This window comes from Leopardus geoffroyi, chromosome A2, assembly GCF_018350155.1.
Source record: "Leopardus geoffroyi isolate Oge1 chromosome A2, O.geoffroyi_Oge1_pat1.0, whole genome shotgun sequence".
Classification (NCBI taxonomy): domain Eukaryota; kingdom Metazoa; phylum Chordata; class Mammalia; order Carnivora; family Felidae; genus Leopardus; species Leopardus geoffroyi.
Window position 1 is genome coordinate 19,813,964 of NC_059331.1, and position 23,296 is coordinate 19,837,259.

The 23,296-nt window shown below is 36.9% G+C and overlaps 1 protein-coding gene across 15 annotated transcripts in view; it reads left to right on the forward strand.

The window, feature by feature from the left end:
* Positions 1–23,296, forward strand: part of DOCK3 (dedicator of cytokinesis 3) — a 585,953-nt gene that overhangs the window by 202,940 nt on the left and 359,717 nt on the right. For 14 of the 15 annotated variants that reach the window (XM_045492946.1, XM_045492954.1, XM_045492948.1 and 11 more), the window contains one exon: positions 6,723–6,819. The exons of the other annotated variant lie outside the window; for it this stretch is intronic. In XM_045492946.1, coding sequence (XP_045348902.1) covers positions 6,723–6,819 — 97 coding nt within the window. The remainder of the gene's footprint in view (positions 1–6,722; positions 6,820–23,296) is intronic. 15 annotated transcript variants of the gene reach the window in all.

Below are 23,296 nucleotides of genomic sequence, written 5' to 3' on the forward strand. Positions count from 1 at the left end.
ATTTTACTTAGCATAGTGTTTTTGAAGCTCATGCATGTTGTAGCATGTATCAAAATTTCATTTATTTTAAATGTTGAATAATATTCCCTTATATATATGTATTGCATTTTATTATTCTATTAAACCATCAGTGGACATTTTCTTCATATACTTTTCATTTGTAAAATTCCTAGTTGGTTCTTTTGCACATTCATTAGCTCTTGTTTTATTTGTTTTTGCTTGTGTTGCTTCTTTTTCTTTTTTAAATGGAAGTTAACTAATTTCTCTAAACATTATAAAAAAATTTTTTTATTATTACATTTATTTATTTTTGAGAGAGTGAGACAGAGCACAGGTGGGAATGGGCAGAGAGAGAAGGAGACACAGAATCCAAAGCAGGCTCCAGGCTCTGAGCTGCCATCACAGAACCTGACACAGGGCTCGAGCCCACGAACCATGAGATCATGACTTGAGCCGAAGTCAGACACTCAGCCGACTGAGTCACCCAGGCATCCCTCTCTAAACATTATAAACATATAAAAATGTTTATCAGACTTTTATAAAAATCTGAGGAGATTTTTAATATTATTTTTAAACCTTGACCATTATATTTTTCATATGTTTTAGAATTTTGGTTTTTAGAAGTGATTTTGTTTTTCCCCTCCTTCTCTCCCTCTGAGCACATCTGTATAGTGCTTATGCAGTTACCTCTGCTTGCTCCCAAGGCCCAATGTAGACCCAAGTTCTACAATAATATTTTAAATCTCTTTCCCCATGGTTATATTTGGGCTATGGCAGATCATGACCCTAGGCTGAGGGGAGGAGGGAACTGCTTTAGGCCCAATCTATTTAGTTCTAGGACCTTTAAAAGCCATAGTTCCAAGTGAGGTTCAGTAGCAGTTTTTTCTGCTTGGCCTATGCAATAGTATGTTTTTAATAATACTCTATCTGAATTTTAGGAATTTTTAGGATATTGATTTTGTGTTTATAATCTAAGAAAAATGAATCTGTTTTAGTTTAAAAGGTGAAAGATTTATACAATTTGAAGAGAAACCAGAGTATGAATCTGTTTTAGTTTAAACTTGATTAGTATAAATTGAAGTGAGTCCAAAGCCTTAGAAATTTCAAATAGGAATGTAAATTTCCCATAGATGTCCCTGGTTAAAATAGCTGAGGATGTAATATATGAAACTTTCCATTTTATTCCATACATTATTTCTAAATTAATCTTATTAAAACACAACACTTTTTTTTTAAATTTTTTAATGTTTATTTATTTTTGACACAGAGAGAGACAGAGCATGAGCAGGGGAGGGGCAGAGAGAGAGGGAGACACAGAATCTGAAGCAGGCTCCAGGCTCTGAGCTGTCAGCACAGAGCCTGATTCAGGGCTCGAACTTACAGAGTGACAGATCATGATCTGAGCCGAAGTTAGACGCTCAACCAACTGAGCCACCCAGGCACCCCAAACACTCTTTTTAAAACATTTTTTAATTTAAATTCTAGTTAATTAACATACAGTGCAATATTGATTTCAGGAGTAGAATTCAGTGATTCATCAATTACATATAACACCCAGTGCTCATCATAACAAGTATCCTCCTTAATACCTATCACCCATTTAGCCCATCCCCCACCTCCCTCCCTCTATCAACCCTCAGTTGGTTGTCTATCTTTAAGAGTCTCTCATGGTTTATTTCCCTCCCCCTTTTTTAGAAAATATATTTTTTATTTTTTAGAGAGAGAGTGCAAGTGGGGGAGGAGGGGAGAGAGAGAGAGAGAGAAGAGAGGAGAGAGAGAATCTCAAGCAGGTTCCATGCTCCTTGTGGAGCTCTACGTGGGGCTCGAGCCCACACCCTGGGATCATGGCCTGAGATGAAATCAAGAGTCAGATGCTCTGGATAAAGGGCTAGTATAAAATCTGTAAAGAACTCACCAAACTCCACACCCGAAAAACAAATAATCCAGTGAAGAAATGCGCAGAAGACATGAATAGACACTTTTCCAAAGACATTCAGATGGCCAACAGACACATGAAAAGATGCTCAATGTCACTCCTCATCAGGGAAATACAAATCAAAACCCACTGAGATACCACTTCATGCCAGTTAGAGTTGCTAAAATGAACAAATCCGGAGACTATAGATGCTGGCGAGGATGTGGAGAAACGGGAACCCTCTTGCACTGCTAGTGGGAATGAAAACTGGTGCAGCCACTCTGGAAAACAGTGTGGAGGTTCCTCAAAAAATTAAAAATAGATCTACTCTATGACCCAGCAATAGCGCTGCTAGGAATTTACCCAAGGGATACAGGAGTGCTGATGCATAGGGGCACTTGGACCCAATGTTTATAGCAGCACTTTCAACAATAGCCAAATTATGGAAAGAGCCTAAATGTCCATCAACTGACGAATGGATAAAGAAGATGTGGTTTATATATACAATGGAATACTACTTGGCATGAGAAAGAATGAAATCCTTCCATTTGCAGCAACGTGGATGGAACTGGAGGGTATTATGCTAAGTGAAATAAGTCAGGCAGAGAAAGATAGATACCATATGTTTTCACTCATATGTGAATCTTGGGAAACTTAATAGAAGACCATGGGGGAGGGGAAGGGGAAAAAAAGTTACAGAGAGGGAAGGAGGCAAACCATAAGAGACTCTTAAGGACTGAGAACAAACTGAGGTTGATGGGGGTAGGGGAGAGGGGAAAGTGAGTGATGGGCAGGAAGGAGGGCACTTGTTGGGATGAGCACTGGGTATTGTATGGAAACCAATTTGACAACAAATTATATTTAGAAAAAAAAAGAAAACAAGAAAAATAATAAAATTCTTTACTTGCCAAAAAAAAAAAAAAAAAAAAAAAAGTCAGATGCTCAACCAACTGACCCACCCAGGCGCCTCTGTTTCCCTCTCTCTTTTAAAACACAACACTCTTATAACATCTCCTGTGTCTCTTTCCATAGGGCCGGGTTTAAATCTCTTAGCCTTGCCCTGATAATACCTTCTGTCTTTTCAGTTACCTGTGTGTCCCCAGCATGAATCCTCTTTAATATGTTTTGCTCATTGTTTTCTCTGTACCTTTTTTATAGCTTATTACAGCCTACAGGGTCCTCTCTCTACCTCCTTGCTTTTCAAACCTAACCTTCCTTTGGGAACCTCACTTCCTTCATGAAGCTTTATCGTCAGTTTACAGTGAACATTTTCCTTCAGAACTGCACAAAAACTTATAGTTGATGTCACATAGCATCTATTTGTGCTTTATATTTAAATTTTGTTATTAAGATTGTGATCTCCCTGATTGTTTCTATAAATCTCCTGATTATCTCTGTAGCACTCTTAAAAACATAGAATATAAAAATAATTTCAGAAATTAATGTTTATATGCAGTTATCCAGTAATTTGAAGAAATAAAGGATGTCTTCTCCTTGAATTCAGTTTTTTGTAGTAAGTCATTAAGACTTCTTTTTCAGATCTGTCATTTGTCACTGGCTTACTCTCCTTCATCTGAGAAGTTCAGTATGACTTATTTTTAAGAGTTAAACTAAATTAAACCATTTATTTAAACTGTTGTAGTAGTACCTGAAATAATTGGTAAAGTTGAGTCTTGGAGTCACTGCCTTGGATGCTAGTGACACAAGGAAAAAAAATATATCCCATTTTACTCTTAAGCCTTTGATGAAAGTTTTTATCTATCTATCTATCTATCTATCTATCCATCCATCTAAATTCTAGTTAGTTAACATACTGTTAGTATTGGTTTCAGGAGTAGAACCCAGTGATTCATCAGTTACCTAGAACACCCAGTGCTCATCCCAACAAGTGCCCTTCTTAATGCTCTTTATCCATTTAGCCCATCCCCAACCCATGCCCCCTCTAGCAGCCCTCCAGTTTGCTTTCTGTATTTAAGAGTCTGTATGGTTTGCCTCTCTCTCTGTTTTTATCTTATTTTTCCTTCCCTTCCCCTATGTTCTTTTGTTTCTTAAATTCCATATATGAGTGAAATCATATGATATTTGTCTTTGACTTACTTCACTTAGCATAGCACACTCTAGTTCCATCTATGTTGTTGCAAATGGCAAGATTTCATTCTTTTTGATTGCCGAGTAGTATTCTATTGTACATATATACCACATCTTCTTTATCCATTCATCAGTCGACATTTGGCTTCTTTCCATCATTTGGCTATTGTTGATAGTACTGCTATAAACATTGGGGTGCATGGGCCCCTTTGAGTTAGCATTTTCATATCATCTGGATAAATACCTGGTAGTGCAATTGCTGGATCATAGGGTAGCTTTATTTTTAATATTTTTGTTTGTTTGTTTTGAGAGAGAGTGAGCAAGCGCCTGTGTGTGCACATGCACACTGGAGAGCGGGGGAGGGGCAGAGAGAGAGAGAATCAGAGGATCCAAAGTGGACTCAGTGCCAACAGCAGAGAGCCTGATGTGGGGCTTGAGCTCACAAACCATGAGATCATGACCTAGCCGATGTCAGACTTAACTGAGCCACCCAGGTGTCCCACTATTTTTAATTTTTTGAGGAACCTCCGTACTGTTTTCCAGAGTGGCTGCACCAGTTTGCAACCCCACCAATACTGCAAAAGTGTTCCCCTTTCTCCGCTTCCTTGCCAACACTGTTGTTTCCTGAGTTGTTAATTTTTGGAAGTTTTTATTTTAATCAGCTTATAAATTTGATCAATGTGGATAGTTCTCTGGCATCATTCCAAGAAGATTCTTTTTATCTGTTGGACTGAAGCACACAAAATACAACAATAAAGCCATAAAACACCATCAAGTAACATATATTCATTGATACTCAATATTAATGTACTGAGTCATCTTTGAACACAGTGGTTTGTCACCTATCATACTGTATAAAGACATAATACATAATGATAATCGTTTGTATAATATTTTGCTATTTCCAGGTGGTTGAATATGGTTAATAAATCAGAATTATAGATTCTAATCACCTCAGCATATCAGTATATAAAATTTTTATACCAGAAAATATTTCATTATCCCTCACAATTGGCATAGACATTATAAAAATATTACCAAGTTATGCCCCTACTTTGAACAACCTTCCAGTAACTTTTCAGTTGTTTTACTTGAGTTAAGATCTGGAACATTTAGTATTGTTTGAAAAGGCCCTGTCAGAGCTGGCTTCAGCATTACTGGCTTTTTTAAAGTTCTTGTTTATGTGAAATTCTTTGTAATTTTGGTGGCTTCTTGTATACTGTTTCCTCTGCAAGTGACACCATACCTGGTTTTCTCCCTCTCCACACACTTTTCCTGTCATGACCTTTTTGCATCTTTTGGGCCATTCTACTTCTTCAGAGAAGATTTCACTGATCCTTTCTTTTTAAATCATGTCTCCCAGCTAAAATCTCTCATTGTACACTTTAATTTCCTTCTTAGATTCATCACTGTTCATTTATGTATGTTGTGATTATTTGTCTGTTAATTCCCTATCCAGAACAAGAGCTCTCTGAAGATAGGAACCCTGTCCACTTTTGTTCACTGATAAATCCTTGGCAGTTAGCACAGGGAATGGCACCACAGTCGATGCTGCTTACGAGGTAGGCTGAGGGAAACCCAGTACCTTTCTGACCCTTACCAGGATCAGAATTCCTCTACTGACACAGTTTTCTAAGAAAATAGAATATCAGTATAATGAAGGGTTTATAAAATGTTTTAGAAATCAGTGCGTGGGTCCCCTTCCCCTCATTTCCATCAGATCTTTGCATTACTGTTAAGTGTTAAAGGGCACAAATAACTTAAAAAATTAATTTAAGCAAGACTTGGGCAGTATATGGTCTTTCCTTAAAGAAAAAGACTTAAAAACAGTCTTTAAAAAAATTGTTTTAGGGGCTCCTGAGTGGTTCAGTCGGTTAAGTGTCTGACTTCGGCTCAGGTCATGATCTCATGGTTCATGGGTTCCAGCCCTGCTTTGGGCTCTGTGCTGACAGCTCAGAGCCTGGAGTCATCTTTGGATTCTATGTCTCCCTCTGTCTCTGCCCCTCCCTCCTCGCCCTATATCTCTCTGAAAAATAAACTTTAAAAAATTATTTTAAAAATCTTTATTTTGTATTTATTTTTTTCTTTTTTGTGTATTTTTATTGAAATTCTAGTTAACATACAGTATAATACTAGCTTCAGGTGTACAGTATAGTGGCTCAACACTTCAGTACAACACCCTGTACTCATCACAAGTGCCCTCTTTATTTCTTTTTTCTTAAAAAGTCTGTTTTAAAGGCAGTATTTCTAAAAGTAAAATTGAGGACTTATATAGCAAAACCCAGGTATTTTTACATTAATTCAGTCCATTTAAAAAAAATTTTTTTTTCAACGTTTATTTATTTTTGGGACAGAGAGAGAGACAGAGCATGAACGGGGGAGGGGCAGAGAGAGAGGGAGACACAGAATCGGAAACAGGCTCCAGGCTCCGAGCTGTCAGCACAGAGCCCGATGCGGGGCTCGAACTCCCGGACCGCGAGATCGTGACCTGGCTGAAGTCCGACGCTTAACCAACTACGCCACCCAGGCGCCCCATAATTCAGTCCATTTACATTGTTGCATCATATTTCTGCAAAAGAGTCTTTAATCAGTTGGACGTACCTCTCCTTTATATTTGCATGAATTTAAAATTTGAATTACACACATTAAAATGTCAATAGATAGCATTCTGGTATTTTATCAAAGATAATGTGGCTGTTTGTTGTGGCTCTGGTTGTAGGCAGTATGAAACTGTGGTTCCACTTGAAGATTCTATTGTGACTGAGGTTACAGCAACTCTACAAGAATGGGCCAGTCTGTGGAAACAACTCTATGTGGTAAGTAGTTGATAACTAGCTTACTAGATCATTAAAATTCCATTATACCAAGTGAAAAAATTTATCTTACCTATGCCAATTACAAATTTTTAGATTTCTGAATATTTGCAACTTTTCAATGTATGTTCCTAATATTAACTGAGACATAGTACACTGAATGTTGTTCAATCTGAGGAGAATACATTATTTGTATGCCTGCAGTCCCTCCACCCCATCCCAGTCAATGGAATTTAAGTTCCTTAACACCAGGGATTTTAACTGTCTTACTCACTGCTGTAGCTCCAGAAGCTTTCATAAAATAGGTATTTACTGAATGAATGAGCAAACTTAAGAGTTGCATTGTGAACCTAATGGTGGGTAAAGGCCAAGAAGTTGTATCCACAGTTTCTTATAGCTAGTAAGCTGATAGGATATGTCATATATGACATGCTTTGCTAAGCCCGTAATTAATAGAAAGATTAGTAAAAACCCAGCCCATATCCTCTGGAAACAGGAGAGTGATAGGACACACAAAATCAGGGCTAAACATGAGTGACAAGGTTTGGGTTCAGACAAGATGGAATAAACACATTCTGTATATTCTTCTTAGTAATTACAACAAAAATCCTGGACAAAACCCATAAATCACCTGCCAGAAAACTCTGAAAGTAAAGGAAGAGAAGGTGGAGTGATTAGGGACCTTTGGACTCAAGGATTGAGTGAGTTCCCTGATTGTTGTTTTTTCTTGCCTCCCATATACTTTGGCCTGGGCTCTAGAGAAGCCCACAACCTGGATATACTGTTGGGTGCACACAAAAAGCATCAAAGAAAGCCTTTTTTTTTAAGCCAAAGGATGGCACAGCAAGACAGAAACCTTTTAATCTATCCTTTCTGTTCTCCAGACAAACATTGCAATAAAAAGCTGCACCCTCATACCTACCCAAATAGGCATTGCAATAGTGGAACTACTCCATCTCATACACACACTCTTACCCCCATGTGCAGTAACACATGTCTCTCTCCAGTGGAGCCTTAGGTCAAACACTGACTTCTACCCCTCCCCACTATAGTAATTAGGCAGTGCCTCTCTTCATTGGAGTCTGTGGGAAGATTCTGACTTTCACTTCACCACCACTTGCAAGGTGGCACTTTTCTACAGCAGAGCCTGTGGGTGGGACTCTGGATTTCACAACTACCCAGTGTTAACATAGTGATGCCCTTATTTTGCAGAGTTCTGTGGGCAAAACTATGACTTCCTTCTATGCTCTAAAGTAAGGAAGCAGCCTCCATCCACAGAGGAGCCTGTGGTTGGAGCTCTTGATTTCCATTTCCCTTATAAGAATAAGTGGGTCCCTTCCCAGCTGAGCCTATAGGCAAAACTGACTTTAACCTCCCCATTACGAGATAGTGCTCCGCTCTAGTACACCATGTGAACAGTCCTCTATTTTTCATCCTTGTCCTGCTGAAATGAGGCAGTGCTTCTCCCCACCCAAATCCATGCAGAGTGTAAGTGAAGTAGAGTTCTGCTATCTAGGTAACACACAAATGGGGAAAACCAGAAGAGCACCGGAAAGACTTCATATACGAAATTGACATATGAATCACAGACCACAAAAGTGAGCCTAGAATTGCATTCTGAATCTAAGCAGATTGACCACCTACTAAAATAGAAGTTTTAAACAGGAATCTGAATGTCATAGTACAATACTTAAAATGTCCAGTATACAGACTAAATTTATTTGTCATGTAAAATATCAGGAAAACTTTAAGAAGAAAAGATAATCAACAGATGCCAACTTTGAAATTACAAAGACATTGGAATCATCAACAGGGGTTTTAAAACTGCTTTTGTAAAATTGCTCCAGCAAGCAATTAGAGACACTCTTGTTTTTTTTTTAATTTGCATCTTTATTTACTTACATTATTTTATTTATTATATAATTTATTATTGTCAATTTAGCTAACATACAGTGTATACAATGTGCTCATGGCTTTGGGAGTAGATTCCCATGATTCACCATTTACATACAACATCCAGTGCTCATCCCAGCAAGTGCCCTCCTCAATGCCCATCACCTGTTTTACCTGCCTCCCCACCCCCTTCCACCCTCAGTTTGTTCTCTGTATTTAAAAGTCTGGGTGGCCCAGTTGGTTAAGCGTCTGACTTCGGCTCAGGTCATGATCTTGTGGTACATGCATTTGAGCCCCATTCGGGCTCTGTGCTGACAGCTCAGAGCCTGGAGCCTGCTTCAGATTCTGTGTCTCTCTCTCTCTCTCTGCCCCTCCCTGCTCATGCTTTGTTTCTCTCCCTCTCTCATAAATAAAAACATACACAAAAATTTTAAAAAATAAAAATAAACGTCTCTTATAGTTTGCCTCCCTCTCTGTAACTTTTTTTTTCTTTCCCTTCCCCCATGGTCTTCTATTAAATTTCTCAAATTCCACATATGAGTGAAAACATGATATCTTTCTCTGACTATTTCACTTAGCATAATACCCTCCAGTTCTGTCCACGTTGTTGCAAATGGCAAGATTTCATTATTTTTCATTGCCGAGTAGTATTCCATTGTGTGTGTGTGTGTGTGTGTGTGTATACACATATATTGTATACACTATATATATATATATATATATATATATATATATGCACACATATGTATATGCACACACAGTATATATAGACACACTATATATATACACACACTATATACACACTATACACACACACACATCTTTTTTTTTTTTTTTTTACACCACTTCTTCTTTATCCATTCATCATTTGATGGGCAGTGGGCATTTGGGCTCTTTCCATAATTTGGCTATTGTTGATAATGCTGCTATTAACATTAGGGTACATGTACCCCTATGAATCATCACTCCTGTATCATTTGGATAAATTCCTAATAGTGCTATTGCTGGGTCATAGGGTAATTGTATTTTTAATTTTTTGAGGAACCTCCACACTGTTTTCCAGAGTTGCTGCACCAGTTTGCATTCCCACCAGCAGTGCAAAAGGGTTCCCCTTTTTCCACACCCTCACCAACACCTGTTATTTCCTGAGTTGCTAATTTTAGCCACTCTGACTGGTGTGAGGTGGTATCTCAATGTAGTTTTGATTCGTATTTCCCTGATGATGAGCGATGTTGAGCATCTTTTCATGTGTCTGTTAGCCATTGGGATGAAGAGACACTCTTGAAACAAATGAAAACACTCTTGAAACTGCAGCAAGGAAATAGAAAACTTAAAGAATCAAATGAAAATTTTAGAACTGAAAAATAGACTAACAAAAATTTAAAAATTACTAGATAAACTCAATAGCAGAATGGAAAGAACAGAGGAAGGAATTAGCTTAATGATGGATCAAAAGAAATTATCCAGTCTGAATAATGGAGAGAAACTAAATGGAAAAGTAAACTTAGCTTCAGAGACCTGTGGGACAATAACAAAAGATATAACATTTAAGTCATCAGAGGACTAGACAGAAAGGACAGAATGTGGAGTTAAAAAAAAATAGAAGAAATAATGGCTTAAGTCTTCCCAAATTTGGCAAAAGATGTAAGCCAAGAAGCCGAGTAAACTGTAAACAGGATAAACCTAAAGAAATCCATGCACAATCACATTGTAGTTAAATTTCTGAAAATTAAGGCAAAAGAAGAAAATCTTTGTATATATATTTAAAAAATTTTTTATGTATTTTAAAATTCCAATATAATTACTATACAGTGTTAGATTAGTTTCAGGTGTGCAATTTTGTGATTCAACAATTCTGTACATTATTCAGTACTCATCATGATAAGTGTACTCTTAATCCCTCCCCTTCACCTATTTGACCCATCCCCCCACCCGCCAAAGAAAAAGTTTTAAAAGGGAAACAACACATTACCATTAGGGAAATGACAATTTGAATGACAGCAAATTTGTCGTCAGAAACTATGGAAGACACAAGGGAGTAGCCCAACACTTTTCAAGTACTGAAAGAAAAAAACCCTGATGTTACCCCAGATTTGTGTATCCAGGAAAAATATATTTCAGGAATAAAGGAGAAATAACCACATTTTTAGATGAAGGAACCCTAAGAAAATTTGTTGCCATTGGATTGGTTCTAAAATAGTAGCTATAATGGATGTTTATCAGATACAAAGTAAGAGATAATGTAAGGACACTTGGAATATAGGAATGAAGAAATCAATAGAAGGGGTAAATTCTGTTAGGTTTTTAAAGTAGTCTTTGAGGAGACGAAGCAGAAATTATAACACTGATACGGGTTTCAGTGTATGTAGAGGTTTATATTTAAGAAAGTTGTATCTAAAATGGTGAGGGAAAGGGACATAAACTGTGGTATCTGCATTCTATTTCAAGTAGTAAGATGTTGATACTAGTAGATTATAATACATTATGCATATATGTTATAATCTCTAGAGCAATCATTAAAACTGTTACACAAAGCAATATAATAAAAATGCTATCAGTAAACCAAAATGGAATACTAAAATGTTCAAATAACCTATACAAAATTAAGAAAGGGAAAACAGAGGAAGGTGAAACAGAGAGAACAAAAAAATAAATACTAAAATGGTGGATTTAAATCCTAATATATGAATAATAAAAAGATGAAAATTGGCAGAGTTGATAAAAAAGACTTAACTGTGTGCTGTAAGAAACTCCATATATAATGACATAGGAGGTGAAAAGTTAGAAAAATACATACCATTCAAACAATAAAAAAAAGCTTGAATGGCTACAGTAAAAAAGATTATTATATTAATTATGAATTATTTCTTCCTTAAATATAAGTAAAAATAAATAAAATGAATTATATTACTATTTTTTTTTAATTTTTTTTAACGTTTTATTTATTTATTTATTTTATTTTTTTTTTTTTCAACGTTTATTTTTGGGACAGAGAGAGACAGAGCATGAACGGGGGAGGGGCAGAGAGAGAGGGAGACACAGAATCGGAAACAGGCTCCAGGCTCTGAGCCATCAGCCCAGAGCCCGACGCGGGGCTCGAACTCACGGACCGCAAGATCGTGACCTGGCTGAAGTCGGACGCTTAACCGACTGCGCCACCCAGGCGCCCCAACGTTTTATTTATTTTTGAGACAGAGAGAGACAGAGCATGAACGGGGGAGGGGCAGAGAGAGAGGGAGACACAGAATCGGAAGCAGGCTCCAGGCTCTGAGCCATCAGCCCAGAGCCCGATGCGGGGCTCGAACTCACCGACCGCGAGATCGTGACCTGAGCTGAAGTCGGACGCTTAACCGACTGAGCTACCCAGGCGCCCCAAAAAATAAATAAAATGAATTATATTACTATCAATTAAAGTTGATATCAGAATAAAGAAAAGGGATATCACAGAGTGGTAAAAAGATCAATTTACCAAGAAGATGTAACAATCTTAAATATGCATGCACCAAAAAACAGCTGCAAAATAAATGAAATAAAACCTGAAAGGACTGAATAGAGAAAATGGAGAAATCATTTATTATATTTGGAGATTTATGACCCTTTCCCCTAGTAATCGATATAACCACTTGACAAAAGTCCCCAAGGATAGTGAAGAACTGAACAATGCCATCAACCATTGGGATCTAATTGAAAGTTTTAGACTGTTCCATCCGATAAAATTGGAATACAGATTGTTTTCAAGCACATGTGGAACATTCACCAAGATTGACGATATCTTGGGTCATTGAACAACTCAACAAATGTTCAGTAATTCATGTCATACAAAGGATAATCTGACATTAATGGAAACAAAATAGAAATCAGGACCAGACAACAGGAAAATATTGAAGCACTTAGAAATTAACACACTGTTAAATAATCCATGGATCAAAGAGGAAGTCTCAAGAAATAAAAAATATGTTTAAATGAATATAAATGAAAATATAATGTGTTATCTGGAAAACAGTATGGAGGTTCCTCAAAAAATTAAAAATAGAACTACCCTATGACCCAGCAATAGCACTAATAGGAGTTTACCCAAGAGATACAGGAGTGCTGATGCATAGGGTCACGTTACCCCAGTGTTTATAGCAGCGCTTTCAACAATAGCCAAATAATGGAAAGAGCCTAAATGTCCACCAACTGATGGATGGATAAAGAAGATGTGGTGTATATATACAATGGAATACTACTTGGCAATGAGAAAGAATGAACTCCTACCATTTGCAGCAACGTGGATGGAACTGGAAGGTATTATGCTGAGTGAAATAAGTCAGTCAGAGAAAGACAGATACCATATGTTTTCACTCATATGTGGATCTTGAGAAGCTTAACAGAAGACCATGGGGGAAGGTAAGGGGAAAAAAATAGATACAAACAGAGAGGGAGGGAGGCGAACCACAAGAGAGTCTTAAATACAGAGAACAAACTGAGGGTGGATGAGGGGTGGGGGAGAGGGAAAATGGGTGATGGGCATTGAGGAGGGCACTTGGGATGAGCACTAGGTATTGTATGTAAACCAATTTGACAATAAATTATATTCATAAAAAATATAATGTATTAAAATGTGTGGAATGCAGTTGAAGCAATGCTGAGAGGGACATTTATAGCATTAAGTGCATATAATTAAAAAAAAACATGGTATCAAATCAATAACTACTTCAAGAATCTAATAAAAGAAGATAAACCCAAGCAAGCAGAATGAAAGAAAAAATAAAGAGCAGGGATTAATGAAATTAAAAATAGAAAAACAAGAGAAAAATCAGTCAAACCAAAAGCCAGTTTTTAAAATATCAATAAAATTAATAGACATCTACCAAGACTTACAAACAACTGAAATAATAATTACCAATACATTTGGACTAAAGAAAGAGATATCACTGTAGATTCCACAGACATTAAATTGACAATAAGAAAATGTTATAAACAACTTCATAACATGTAAGTGAGAATCTAGATGAATCAAACAAATCCTTGAAAATCACAAGTTGCCAAAATTCACCCAAGGTAAAATAGGTAATCTGATTATGCTACAGGTATTAAAGTAATTGAATTTATGAAAATCCTTCCCAGAAAGAAATGTCTAGGCACAGATAGTTCCACTGGTGAATTCTACCAACAGTCTAAAGAAGAAAAGACAGCAAAATGATTCAGAAAAAGCATTTGAGGAAATCCAACACTCTTATGATAAAAATGCTCAGCAAGGGGCGCCTGGGTGGCGCAGTCGGTTAAGCGTCCGACTTCAGCCAGATCACGATCTCGTGGTCCGTGGGTTCGAGCCCCGCGTCGGGCTCTGGGCTGATGGCTCAGAGCCTGGAGCCTGTTTCCGATTCTGTGTCTCCCTCTCTCTCTGCCCCTCCCCCGTTCATGCTCTGTCTCTCTCTGTCCCAAAAATAAATAAAAACGTTGAGAAAAAAAAATTAAAAAAAAAAATGCTCAGCAAACTTTGAATAAAGGGAACTTTTTCACCCTGAGAAAGGGCATTCATAAAAACCTACAGCGAATATCATACTTAATAGTGAAAGTCTGCTTTTGGGAACAAGGTGAGGAAGTCTGCTTTTAACAGTTTTATTCCACATGGTACTAGAAGACTAGAAGACTTAACCAGTGCAGTAAGGCAAGAGCATCCTATTCAAAACCCAGATCTACCCCCACTACCACCCAAATGCAAGATATGCTAAGAAACTGAAACATGTTTGGTTAGCATTAGATCAGCTTAATAAAGTATGTGCAACACTTGTCTACTAAAAACTATATAAAACATTACTGAAAGAAATTAAAGAAGACCTAAATAAATGGAGCAAGAAGTCATGCTTGCGGGGTGGAAAACTAAATTTTGTTAAGATATCCATTAATTTCAAAATGAATTTTTGCATCAACACAGTAGCAAACAAAATTTCAGTGCGCACTTTTGGATAGAAATTGATTACATTGATTCTGCAATATATACTAAGTTGGAGTATGTGATTTTTTTTGTGTGTATGTGATTTCAAGACTTACTATGAAGTACAGTAATCAAGACAGAAGGTATTGACAAAAGGATAGGCATACACATCGGTGGAATAGAGATAATAATTGACCACACAAATATGGTCAATTAATTTTTTTCATTTATATATTTTAAATAAAGATTGTATATAATTTAAGGGGTACAACATGATGATTCAATATATATGTAATTGGTGAAATGAGTGCTAGAGGCAACCTAATAAGCATGTCACCTTTTCCTCACATAGTTACCATTCCTTGTGTGATGAGTGCCCTTGAAATGTACTCTCTTAGCGTATTTTTAGTAATCAATGCAGTATTGTAGAGTATAGCCCTCATGCCTGTATGTTAGGTCTGTGGCTTATTCATCCTCTGTAATTGGAACTTTGTACTCTTTGACCAACATCTCTGTTCTCTGCTTCTGTAATTTATACTTTTTTAGATCCTGTATATGTTATTTAAAAAATATATGTGTGTGTGTGTGTGTGTGTGTGTGTGTGTGTGTGTGTGTATGTGTATGTGTATTACATACATAATATGTATGTAATCCTAAATGGTATACGTTTGTTTCGGTGTTTATATGGTTAGAATTACTCTGTACATATTTTTCTACAACTTCCTTTTATCCCTCAGTAGTATGTTCTCACATTTATTCATGTTGTATTAGTAGTTGTTCATTTCATGGTTATATAGTATTCCATGTGATTATGCCCTATTTATCCATTCCACTCTTGGTTGACATTAAGGTTAATTCCATTTTTTTTTTTTTTTTTGCCCATGTTCAAGAGTGAGACTGGTCTGTAATTTTCCTTTCTCCAGTGTCCTTGGTCTGGTTTAGGTATCAAGGTTATACTAACCTCATAAAATGAATTGGAGAGTTTTATCTTTTTTTATTTTCCTAAAAAAGCTTATATAAGATTGTGATTACCTGTTCCTTTATTTTTTTTTTTAATGTTTATTTTTGAGAGAGAGTGAGCACAAGTGGGGGAGGGGCAGAGAAAGAGGGAGACACAGAAACTGAAGTAGCCTCCAGCCTCTGAGCTGTCAGCACAGAGCCCAACATGGGTCTCACACTCACGGGCTGTGAGAACATGAACTGGGCCTAAGTTGGACGCTCAACCGACTAAGCCACCCAGGAGCCCCTGTGATTACCTGTTCCTTGAATAGCTGATAGAACTAACCTTTAAACTAAGATAGTATTTTCTTCATTAAATGATACTTTAAATTACTGATTCCATTTCTTTAATGCTTTTGGAATCATTCATGATTTGTTTGTTTTTTTAAGAGAGAGAGGGGATGGGGAAGGGCAGAGGCATAAAAAGAATCCCAAGCAGGCTCTATGCCCAGAGCAGAACCCCATATGGGGCTTAATCTCACAACTCTGAGATCATGACCTCAGCAGAAACCAGAAGTTGAATGCTTAACTGACTGAGCTACCCAGGTGCCCCCATTCAGGATTTTTCTTGTCAATTTTGAGAATTTCTTTGTTTTAGGAATTTTTCTATTTCATGTTTTTAATGGTAAAGACATAAATTGCCTTCTGCAATAGTTAATTCCTGTTTTCACTCTTAATATTCTTTATTTGTGCCACCTTATTCATCTCACTTTGACTTGCCAGAGATTTATCTATTTTAGTAACCTTTTCAGGTAATACTTTTGGCTTTGCTAACCATAAGTTATGGTCTCATTTTCTATTTATTTAATTTGTGTTCTTGTTTTTATTTCCTTCTACATTTTTTGTGGGTTTACCCAGTTTTTCTTTTTCCAACTTATATATAGTTGGAAACCTAGCTCATATGTTTATTTTTATTTTTTTTTATTTTAGAAAGAGAGAAAGCACGAGCGGGGGAGAGGGACAGAGGAAGAGAGAGAATCTTAAGCTGGCTCCACGCTTGGCAAAACCTGACATAGGGCTCAGTCTCATGATTATGAGATCATGACCTGAGCTGAACTCAGGGGTCAGATGCTTAACCAACTGAGCCACCCAGGCGCCCCAGCTCATTTGTTTTTAATTCTTTCTTTAGGTATGTCTAGTGTGCTATGTAACAAGCCATGAGTTCATTGATTACATTTGTTCTAGAAACTCTTTGGTTATTTTTTTTAGTATTTATCTTAATTCCAGTTAGCATACAGTGTTATATTAGTTTCAGGTGAATTACTGTAATATAGTAATTCAACATGTCTATAAATCACCCTGTGCTCATCATGACGAGTGCACTCCTTAATCCCTGTCATCTGTTCCACCCATCCCCCTCACTGCCTCCCCTCTGGTAACCATCAGTTAGTTCTCTATAATTAAGAGTCTGATGGCTAAAATCAGCAACACAGGAACAACAGGTGTTGGTGATGATGTGGAGAAAACGGAATACTTGTGCACTGTTGGTGAGAATGCAAACTGGTGTAGCCACTCTGGAAAGCAGTATGGACATTCCTCAAAAAGTTAAAAATAGAATTACATATGATCCAGCAATTGCAATACTGGGTATTTACCCAAAGAATACAAAAACACTAATCAAAAGGGATACATGGCACCCCGATGTTTATAGCAACATTATTTACAGTAGCCAAGATACGGAATCAGCCCAAATGTCTACTGATTGAATGTATAAAGAAGATGTGGTTAGATATACAACAGAATTACTCAGCCATAAAAATAATGAAATCTTGCTGTTTGCAATGACATGGATGGAGCTAAAGAGAATAGTGCTAAGCAGAATAAATCAGAGAAAGACAAATACAATATGATTTTCCTCACGTGGAATTTAAGAAACAAAAACAAACAAGCAAAGGAAAAAAATAAGAGACAAAGAATTCTTTAGTTATTTTTTTTAAGTCTGCCTTGTTAGTTTTTACAGCCTTTTCTTCCTGTTATGTACTGTACTCATTTATTTCTTTAAACATAGATATCCATAATATTTTGTATACGATCATTTCAGTGTTCAATTTTTGTACTGATTCAGTTGTCTTTTTTAAATTAAATTTATTTTATTTCATTTTTAAATGTTTATTTTTGAGAGAGAGAACGAACTAATGGGACAGGAGCAGAGAGCGAGAGGGAGACAGAGGATCTGAGGTGGGCTCTGCATTGACAGCAGAGAGTCTGATGTGGGGCTGGAACCCAGGAACGCTGAGACCATGACTTGAGCCAAAGTTGGTCACTTACCTGACTGAGCCACCCAGGCCCCCCTGATTCACTTGTCTTTTTCTTTGCTGACTCTTGTGTATATTTCCTTGTTTTAATCCCGTTTTTGGTGGTTTTGTTTTTGTTTCGCAGCTGATGTTCTTTGGAACTATAACTCTAGGAATTCTTTAAAGCCAGGGTAAAAGCGTTTCTCAGAGAAAATTTACATTTGTTTTTGCCAGGTTCTTGGGGTATTACCTGTCTTAGAAACATGTTGAAGTTTATATTGAGGTATTTGATAGGAATTGCATTAAATGTGTAGATTGCTTTGGGTAATATAGACATTTTAACAATATTTCTTCTTCCAATACATGAGCATGGAATGCTTTCCATTTTTTGGTGTCATTTTCAGTTTCTTTCATTAGTGTTTTATAGTTTTCAGTGTTCAGATCTTTTACCTCTTTGGTTAGGTTTATTCCTAGGTATTTATGGTTTTTGGTTTGCTGTAGTGATCGAGATAGTATGACACTGGAACAAAAACCGACACATAGATCAGTGGAACAGAATAGAAAACCTAGAAGGAACCCACAACTATACAGTCAGTTAATCTTTGACAAAGCAGGAAAAAATATACAGTAAAATAAAGTCTCTTCAACAAATGGTGTTGGGAGAACTGGACAGCAACGTGCAAAAGAGTTAATCTGGACCACTTCCTTACACCATACACAAAAATAAATTCAAAATGGATGAAAGACCTAAATGTGAGACAGGAAACTATCAAAATCCTAGAGGAGAACACAGGCAGTAACCTCTTTGACACTGACCATAACAACTTCTTTCTAGATATGTTTCCTGAGGCAGTGGGAACAAAAGCAAAAATAAACTTGGGACTTTATCAAAATAAAAAGCTTCTGCATAGCAAGGGAAATATGCAACAAAACTAAAAGGCAACCTACAGAATGGGAGAAGATACTTGCAAATGACATATCTGATGAAGGGTTAGTATCCAAAATGCATAACAAATTTATAAGACCCAGAAAACAAATAATCCAGTTAAAAAATGGACAGCAGACATGAGTAGACATTTTTCCATTGAAGACATACAGATGGTCAACAGACACATGAAAAGATGCTCAGTACCACTGGTCATCAGGGAAATACAAATCAAAACTACAGTGAGATATCACCTCACACCAGTCAGAATGGCTAATATTAAGAACATAAGAGACAACAGGTGTTGGTGAGGATGCAGAGAAAGGGGAACCCTCATGCACTGCTGGTGGGAATGCACACTGGTATAGTCAATCTGGAAAAAAGTATAGAGGTTTCTCAGAAAGTTAAAAATAGAACTACCCTATGATCCACCAATAGCACTACAAAGTATTTACCAAAGGAATACAAAAATACAGTTTCAGAGGGGTACATGCATCCTGATGTTTGTAGCATCTTTATCAACAATAGCCAAGATATGGAAGCAGCCCAAGTATCCATTAATTGATGAATGGATAAAGACGATGTATATATATATATATATACAATGGAAAATTACACAGCCATCAAAAAGAATGAAATCTTGCCATTTGCAAGGATATGGATGGAGTAGAGAGTATAATGCTAAGCAAAATAAGTTAGAGAAAAACAAATACAATATGATTTCACTCAGATGTGGAATTTAAGAAACAAATTATCATAGGGGAAAAAATGAGAGAGGCAAATCAAGAAACAGACTCTTAACTGTAGAGAACAAACTGATGGTTACCAGAGGGCTGGTGGATAGGAGGATGGGTTAGGTGATGGGGATTAAAGAGTGCACTTGTTGTGATGAGCGTCAGGTGTTGTATAGAAGTGTTGAATCACTATATTGTACACCAGAATCTAATATTACACTGTACATTAAATAACTGGAATTTAAACAAAAACTTAAATTTAGATTGAGGTTTCTTAGGCTGCAACAGTAGAGTGAATTCTCTCCTCAGACACATGGGAGTGCTCATTTGCAGTTATTGTTCCTTTTTGTGACTCATTCCATCCACAGTCAAGGCTGAGATGGATATGTAGTCCTGTTTCTCTCTGTGATAGGTGGGATTTATTTCCTCCGAGTTCATCTCACTGAGGGCATCTGCTTTCTAGAATCCTAGCCTTCTGAGATTTGATTCCACCTCCTACCTAGCTCTGGCTTAAGATATTTGGCTAAAACCCATGGATTAGTGGGTATCCCCAGGGTAAGTGCAGGTGTGATGACAAATTCTCCTTATTTTGATGTAATAGTAGTTTCTGGCTTTACTTTCTTATGCACCCAGCCATATATTATATATTTTGCTTTCATTTTGCTGTTATCTATTATTTACAGATTTTATGTTATATGAAGGGGTTATCTCTATCTGATTGGTGATAGTTCTACATTTTAAAGTAAGTGTTCTATGCTCCTGAAACCTTCTGTTTCTTTTTTAAAACAGCTTTCTCTAAGAGTCCCTTTCTCTTAAAAACTGAGCATTATTTATTGATGGTCTCTATGGACTCAACACTGTTTATACATTTTCTACTCATAGCAGCATTGTGAGATAGCATTAACATTCTCACTTTTTATTCTGGTAAGTTGCACAGATAGGAAGTTACTTGACGTGACTTGGTAACACGCTACCTCCCTCTTTCTTCCCCTCTCAGGTTTTATTGGACAGGAGTTGATGGGTAAACAAATTTGAGTTATCCTTTTTGCCTCAACCTTGTCTCTAGCCAAGTCCCAGAAAGATTCACCAAATGTTTACATTGTAAAAGTAATCCTCATTACTTCTCCATATTTGACTTCATGCGAGTTCACAAATAAAAAACCAGTATCTTCTTCCCATATGGATTCTTTATGGACTGCATAATGGCTTTTTATTTAAACTAATTTCTGGCCAGTATTCAGAGTAAAAGTAATACTGAAATATTGATCCACTGGTGAGCATTTGGTCCTGATCTATGTAGGTAGAACAATGGATGTAAAACTTATTTTAAAAAAATGTATATTTATTTATTTTGAGAGAGAGAGTGCACATAAACAAGGGAGGGGCAGAGAGAGAGGGAGAGAGAGAATCCTAAGCAGGCTGTGCGCTGTCAGCTCAGACCCCAACTTGGGGCACGAATTCACCAACTGTGAGATCATGACCTGGGCCGAGATCAAGAGTTGGACCCTTAATTGACTGAGTCACTCAGGTGTTCCCCCCCCCCCCCGCCACATTTTTTAAAAGTTTATTTATTTATTTTGAGAGAGAGAGAGAGCAAGTGGGATAGGGACAGAGAGAGAGAGAGAGAGAGAGAGAGAGAGAGAGAGAGAGAGAGAGAGAGAGAGAGAGAATGAATCCCGAGCAGGATCTGTGCTGCCAGCGCAGAGCCTGACCCTGGGCTTAATCTCACAAACCGTGAGATCATGACCCCAGCTAAAATCAAGAGTTGGATGCTTAACCAACAGAGCCACCCAAGCAGCCCCTAAAAGGTTATTTAAAGATGTACTATTTTGTTTAATCTGCCGTGAGAGTTTTCCTTCATTCATATTAGTATCACTAAGGCTGTTTTGGATTGTCAGATAATTCTCTAATAGTAGTAAGCCATAATTTTAATAAGAATGTTTTAAGCTGTTGTCATGTGTAAAACAAGCTTGAGAAAGAACACTGTTTATGAAAACTATGAAGAGATACAGTTCTAATGTAAGACTGAAAACTGAAACCTAGGATCTCACTACTGCTCTAATGCTGTAACACTTGATTTCATCATGCTTACCCTTGGATACCATTATGAACTGTGGCAGTTATATTACAGCGTTCATTTCTAACATTCTGTAAAAATGAAGTTTCTGTGAGAAGGGGCATCCTCCTGTTTAAATGTAGTTTGGGCTGAGTTATGAGGCTTCTTTAAAGCACACTTTCAATAGAAATGCACTTAATGTTTCAGGCAAACGATGACAGATTGGCTGGGAAGCTTGAGTTCTCTGAGAGGCAACCCAGAGGGGTTGCATGTCCTCTTCTGTGCAGAGCAATTGGGTGAGCAAATTATACCCAAGGACATACATTCAATGAGATATAACCATCTCTGAGGCTTACTTTGTAAATTTGAGTTATGACAGCAGCATATTTAAAGAGCTTAAAATATTATAACACTTTCCTAATTCCTGGGAGCTCCTGTTTGTATCTAACAGGAGCTGAAAGTGATTATTTCAGGTATGAGATGTTCTAAAGCTGTGGATCAAAAACATGCAGGAACACAGCATTTTTAGAGCTGGCTCAAAGAGTATAAATCTTTGTTTCTTCCCCAAAAGACTAAATTGGGGGCTAAGAAAGTCTGTTATTATTGTTCATAGAAAAGAGTATTTCCAAGAAAGCAGATGTCTGCCTTTCTCAAAATTCTCTCCTAGAGAAGGACCCATTTTTTTTTTTAGAAACCTGCTTTAGAAGCTGCATATATTTTCATGCTGTTATCCTTACTACCAGCTCTAAACGATGAGTCTGATGTATGTGTGCTATTAGCTTCTCTGTGCCCTCTGAGGATGATGACACTTGTGCTGCAAATTATCATTTCAAATCAGTATTTACTCATTCCTGAGACTTCACCCACAGCTGAGCCTGCCTTGACTGTGATTCTGAGTTTTTAGTGAGGACAGCTGCTTATTTCCTATGCACTACTTTTTTTTAAGCTCATCAGTTCATCAGCCACTGTTGTATTTTGTTCAGAACTTTTTATTTTTTTAAAGCAGAACATGATCATATTTCAATACACAACTTCTGTACAACCAAAAAGTAAGACATCACAGTAAAATGTTGGTAAGGAAATAGGGTATTTCATTTGCAGTATATGGCAAATAGTTAACATCCTTAGACATAAATCTCCTAGAAACCAGTTACAAAGACACTAATATTTAAAAACAACAAGTTGCCTTTTATGGAAGATGTTTTAGGTAAATATATGAGAATAGGAAAAAATCCGTGATTGGCGAGCAACTCCAATTTAAAAAAAAAGAAATTTTAGTACCTGCACACTAGCTTTTTGAAGATTGTATTGGTGTGTACAGATATTTTAAGAATCACACATTGTCAAAGGAAGATTCCCTGATTCTTCAGTATAACCTCTTGTATAATTAGATTCTTTATCTTTACCTTGTGAGTCACAGACTTAGGCTTAATTCATTTTGGCTATATTTATGATATGAAATTGAATAAAAACAAGTAGCCTAGTATTAATTTTGTGAAATACAGGTTGAATTTTGTTATGAGTTATACTGGCATATATTTGGTTGGTATGTTGCAGCTTCAGTGCTTGGCATCCATTTTTCCAGTTTATCTTTACTACATTCAAGAAGTTAGGCTGGGAAGATTGCTTTTGTTTTATAGATAAGGCAACTGAGAATTAGAGAATTAAGAGCATCACAACCAAGCTGAAGGAGATAGATTTTGTCTAGATGAGTAGGCA